Raw genomic sequence first — 6,000 nt, forward strand, 5'->3', positions numbered from 1 at the left:
TCAAACTGGCACAATCAACATGTATTTCTGTCGCTTTTTTTTCTGTGCCTTGCTGTTTGTTACACTGTATAAGTGAGAGAATTTCATTCCAACAAGTTGGACTTCACCTCAGACAGGGATAGCGAACGGTGCCAGGAACAATCTCAGCCTTCAGACTAGCTGTCATCCGCAGAAGGGCACGAGGCTTATTGTTTTTTTTCTCTCTTTTTCATCCTTCTTATTTACTTCATAAATGTTCCTTTCTTTCTTGTCTTTTAATATTACTCAAATGTTCATATTTGAGAAAATTGCTTAACTACATTTAACCAAATTCAAAAAGGACAACTTGGATGAACTCTGATCCAAGACAGCACAGTGAATATAGATTTGTGAATGGAATATCATGTTTGATAAACTCGTTGGAGTTTTTTTAAGGATGTTGCTTACCCCCTAAGTAGACGAGGTAGACTTGGATTTTCGGAAGACTTTTGATAAGGTTACCCTTTGATAAGGTGATTGTTTATCAAAATTAGAGCATATTAGTTTTGAGGTAATGTACTGACATGGATTAAGGATTGGCAAACCTACAGAATACAGAGAGTAGGAATAAATTAGTCATTCATTTTTTGGCAGAATGTGACTTTTGGGGATATATATCAATGATTTGGACACAGGAACCTACTATAATTTTTCCAGATTTGCTGATAATACAAAGCTAAGCAAGAAAGCATGGAAGATTGAGAGGAAGTTATGGAACAGTTTCAGGAGGATTTGGACTGGTTCAGTGAATGGGAAAATATATGGCAGATGAGATGTAAAGAGTAAAATGTGAAGTTATCACATTGATCGGAAGAACAGATGTGCAGAGTAGTCCTTAAATGGTGAGAAGTTGGTAAGTGTAGGTATGTAAAAGGAACATGGGGATTTTCAGCAGTAATTGACTGAAGGCGAGCATGCTGGTGCAGCAAGTTACTAGGAAGGCTAATGGAATGTTAACCTTTACTGCCACAGAATTTGAGTTCAGGAATTGTAAAGTCTTGCTTCTTTGGTAAGACTGTACCTAGAGTACTGGTGTACAGTTTTGGTCTCCTTACCTCAGGAAAGCAATGAAGGCTCACTTGATTTGTTTCTGGGAAAACAGGACTGTCTTATGAAGAGACACTGGCCAAACTGGGCAAGTGGTTTCTTTAACTTCTCTGGAGTTTCAAAGGATGAAAGGTGATCTCATTAAAACTAATAACATACTTAAAGGAACAGACAAGGTAGATGCAGCTAAGATGTTCCCCTGGGTTTAGGCTATAAGACAAGCACACAATTTATAATATAAGATCAATGCTATTTAAGACCAAGACTATAGGTTTAAGAATTTTTAGAATTGTCTACCCCATGGAGTTATGAAAGCTTAATGTTTGAGTGGATTTAAAAGTGCAGTTTGATAGTTTTCTCTGATTACCAATTCATAAGGTTATGGGATAGTGGAGGTGAAAAGAATTCACGTGTTCAATCAACCATGATTGTAATAAATGGAGGAACAGACTCAAAGCGTGAATAGCCTAATCCTGTACCTATGTTCCTTTGTTACAACGGCTGATATCCAATCTGATTAGGCCATACTCTATCAGGTATAATCTGGTACAGAGTAAGGTAATGATTAAAAGGTTGCTGAAATAACATTAGCCACAGAAGAAAAAAGTACATAATAAAGCTATAATAATGCTGACCATTTCCATTCACTTATTACTTTATTTTATGTTTAATTTAAGCTTCAATGTTTTGAACAATCTACCATGGTCAAAGGTCATAGGACACCGTGAGTCATGTAAACCAGGAAAACAAAGACTGTGTGCAACTTAGGTTTTATAAATTGTTAGGAGAATAAAACTGTGAAGAAGGTAAAATTCAGATTTGGAAAATAATGAGCCTATTGTAACAAAATGAGAACATACAAAGCAGGATGCAAAAATTGATATGATAGAGAAGGGCTAGTTTCTGAGAGATACTGAAAGCTACAGACGATAAAATAATCATCTATACCAGGAAAGATTTGAACTTTATCCTCTGAATAATGTGAAGGAGCTTATCAAACAATTGCATTCAAAACAGGCAGGTTTAGAAATAAAAAAGTGTTATAAGAGACAACATCTGTTTTAAAATTTATTCAAAAGATTTGTGCTGTCCCAAAAATAATATTTGTTATTGGTTTCAATTTCTTTAGCCTATTGCATGGCACTTAATTTTTCAGCTAGTAACACTTCTTAAAAGATTAATAATGACTGAAAAATTTACACATCACAACACACTAGCATTGCTTAGAACCTACTGATAGTTATTTGGGCTCAGTGTATTATTCCAGTCATAGTCACAAATAAATTGTGTATATTACCTAAAACATTTAACATAGTTCAGATGCTCCACTGATCTCTTAAAATAAGCATTTCCTATATGAAATGAATTGTTAAAATGATGAAATTAACTTACAAATATTATCTGCCATTATCACTTACTTGCCCTGACTGGAAATAATTGCTTTTCAAACCAGTGAAGTATAATAAAGAAAAGAACTGTGGATGCTGGAAATCAGAAACAAAAACATAAATTGCCAGAAGAGTTCTGCTGATGTCACAAGACTTGAAATGTTATTTTTGTTTTCTCCCCACAGATGCTGCAAGACCTGCTGAGTTTCTCCAGAAATTTCTCGTTTTGTTTTATAGTAGTGGTGTCTGGACAATTTTCTTTTGGAAAGAATGAAGGGGTCATTTTCCACTTTATAAGTAAATATTATCCAATGGCCCTTTTAAAGGGTTATGATACTTTGGTTACATTTGAATCAGATGCTGAACTTCCACTGGACTAGCTAAGCCCAACCTCATCATGTGCAGGTCATATACGAGGCTGTACGGTTCTGGTACACTAAGATGTTGGCGAGAGTATTGTGCATCTGAGTTCCTACAAGTGCGCAGCGCACTCTATAAAGGAGCTAACAGTGGCTTGCGCATCCCGCTTGTGTGACTGGAAAGTCTTGTATAGGGTTAACATGTTGCACCATCCATCCAAATATTACCCTTCCCAGTAAAAAAATAATCATTGATCTGAACAGCATCTTGAAGTTTACTTTTCATGTAAACCCCAACTCAGCCAGCAAAATTTTATACTACTTCTTCGGAACAGATGTTTGCAAATGTCTTCAATTTCTTATCAAATCTGAAAAAGCATTTTCCCTTTTATTTTGTTTGCTTCTGCCCATTTAGGCTATAAGACAGTTCTTGACATTTTTTTTTATTTCCCAGCCTTGTACAGCACCTCACGGGAATCTAATGTTTAACTTATCACCTGAAAGGGCATGATCTTTTACTTTAAATACTCGTCACGATTTCATACTTGTTGGTAGCTTGGCCTGATAACGTGCCCTGTGCATTGCGGCTGATGACTACAACAGGTTGCTTCACACACGGTTCTAAATGAACATTAAGCAGAGAACACATAACGAGTCTTACTTAGTAGTTGTCTTTGCGAGGCTGTGAAGTTTGTGTCTCCTTGCCAGAACGGATTAATTAAATGGAAACATTTGCTTTGAACTGTAAGCAAAAACACAGGGTAAAGATGCATAATTAGGCTCGCTGCTGGACAGAAAGCAGATTGCGCAAGGAAAACAAAACTCAAATCGATCATTATCCTGCAGTTGTTGGTAGTTTTATGAATTACTGCAAAATATTTCTTATGTTATCAACGTTTGTTTAAAAATCTAAATAAGAAGGTATTTCAAATTTCTCAAGAATTTAAACTGCCACGGTAGTCTTACATTTGCACGTTCTCCAAAGCCCAGAATGGGAACTGAGTTGGTCGGACGAATTGGAGGAGGTTTGCAATTTGGAGGCATCGATAATGTACCAGAAATCTGTCCCAATTGCTGCCACCAGGAACACGAAGCTTATGGCCCCAGTCAAAGCAACAGACACGGAGAGTACGCCAAACGTTAACTTCATCCCGGGGAATGAGCCAGATGCCTCACTGCGTACTCCCTCCAGTGACTGGGTCGATTTCCCAGAGAGCCAGCAATGATGCTACTCCTGCCTCATCTTGTTTCGAGTGAGATATTAGCGATGTTTCTGTTCCGGGTGGGTGGACCGTGTCTCTTTCTCTCTCTGTCGGCTTCTGTTACTCGCCAGGGCTTGAAGACGAAATGTATCTCAAGAAATTCAGTGAAATTGTGGATGTGATTGTGTATTCATCTCTCCGAATAAGAAGTCAATCACATTTCTCTCAGTGAAGATCCCACATTATTGACTCAAAAAGCCCTAAAATGCCCCAAAGCGAGAAACTTTTCAGTTGTGTTCTCTGTTTGTGTGCGAGGGAGAGAAAGGTACATGGAGGGGTCGCAGGCTGTTTCTGACCTCCGTGTTTGACAGCAGTGCTACATAGTTAGGTCCTGCTTAAAATATTTCTGCAGCCCCCCAGTGAAAAGAAAACGCAGCACTTCCGTCATGAAGGAAATGTCAGAGAGACGTGGTATATCCAAAATAAACAGAGAAAATTCTAACAAAACACAACAGGTGACTGGGGCTGAAGAAACAGCTTAAAGATTCATTAAGAAAGTTACAATGGAGGGCATGTTTGCATTTCAGTTCAGTTCAGAAGTAAAAAGATGCAATCGTCTTTAATGGGAGAATCGGTACGCATCACGTTGTATTTTTAAGAGGATTAATTTTAACCCCAGAAATAAATCTTTGATATTTGTTTTGTTTCAATAATTTTAAAACTACATTCAGAATTTTAACAGTAGCAGCTGGGTCCTAACACAACGCTTCCCCTCTTAGGCAGTTAATCTTCAAGTCGTTCAGCGCGTTGACCTTATTCAGGTAAAATGAAGCCGTTAGCGCTAATCACCGCGGCAAGAAAAGTTCAGCGAAAATATAGCAGACTGCACATTTTGAAAGAAAGTCAGAGAATGCAAGAATACACTTAAAACGGGAAGTCCACAAAAACAAAATACAGAAACTGTTACATTACGGCTACAGTGTGTACCATCTACAAAATGCACTGCATAGAGGTGGCACTCATTGGAATAACAAGGGCAGCAGATGCATGGGAACACCACCAGCAGCAAAGTTCTTCCAAGCCACAGACCGTCCTGATTTGGAACTATAGGGCAGTTCATTCACTGTCACAAGGTGGCAATTCTGTTTTTGAAGTTCTGGCACTCTCTCCCTGACAGCACTGTGGGTGTTCCAACACCAAATAGATTGCGCAATTCAAGAAGGTCACTCATAGCACTTTCTCAAGGCCCATTAGAGATGGGCAATTTCGCCACTAATCCTCGTAGTCCAAGAATTTATATTAAAAAAAACATCAACACCAAATGGAGGGTGGTGCCAACAATGGGCAGGAATTAGATTCTAAACATCTCAAGCCACAACTATTTTAAATGTTGTGAAACGGATATGTAGAACTGGTTTCTCACAATTCATAATTCACCGTTCTTGGTGAATCCACACAGGTATTGTGGGCAGTTTTGGTCTCCTTAACTAGGAAGTTTGTTGTATCAGGAAGGATTGAGCAGACTATACCCATGTTCCCCTGAGATAAGGAAGAATTGTTTTTCCTTTATTCATTTAAAGGATGAGGGCATCGCTGACTAGGCAGCATTTATTGTCCATCCCTAATTGCCCAATGCACTGACCAATAAAGGCCAGACCAGGTAAGGATGGCAGTTTCCTTCCCTAAAGGGCACTGGTGAACCTGATAGGTTTTTCCAACAATCGACAATGGATTCATAGTCGTTTATTGAAATCAAATTCCACCACCTGTTGTGGCAGGATTCGAACTGGGGTCCCCAGAACATTGTCCACATCTCTGGATTAGGAGTCCAACGATAATACCACTAGGCTATTGTCTCACCCAGATGACAGAAGATCTTGCAGAAACATATAAAATTCTTAAAAGCATTAGTATTGAGTCATAGAGTGTGCAACATGGAAACAGGCCCTCCAGTCCAACTCGTCAATGTTGACCAGATAGCCTAAA

At 38.5% G+C, this 6,000-nt stretch overlaps 1 protein-coding gene across 3 annotated transcripts in view; it reads right to left on the reverse strand.

Annotated features, from left to right (window-relative positions):
- Nucleotides 1–4,049, reverse strand: part of LOC125462348 (transmembrane protein 114) — a 101,082-nt gene extending 97,033 nt beyond the window's left edge. For all 3 annotated transcript variants that reach the window (XM_048552315.2, XM_059654036.1, XM_048552314.2), the window contains exons 1-2: nucleotides 3,779–4,049; nucleotides 3,474–3,554 (exon numbers count right to left, since the gene is read on the reverse strand). In XM_048552315.2, coding sequence (XP_048408272.1) covers nucleotides 3,474–3,554; nucleotides 3,779–3,962 — 265 coding nt within the window. In that variant the 5' untranslated portion in view covers nucleotides 3,963–4,049. The remainder of the gene's footprint in view (nucleotides 1–3,473; nucleotides 3,555–3,778) is intronic.
- Nucleotides 4,050–6,000: the final 1,951 nt, after the last annotated feature.

The sequence above is a fragment of the Stegostoma tigrinum genome, chromosome 23 (assembly GCF_030684315.1).
Source record: "Stegostoma tigrinum isolate sSteTig4 chromosome 23, sSteTig4.hap1, whole genome shotgun sequence".
Lineage (NCBI taxonomy): Eukaryota > Metazoa > Chordata > Chondrichthyes > Orectolobiformes > Stegostomatidae > Stegostoma > Stegostoma tigrinum.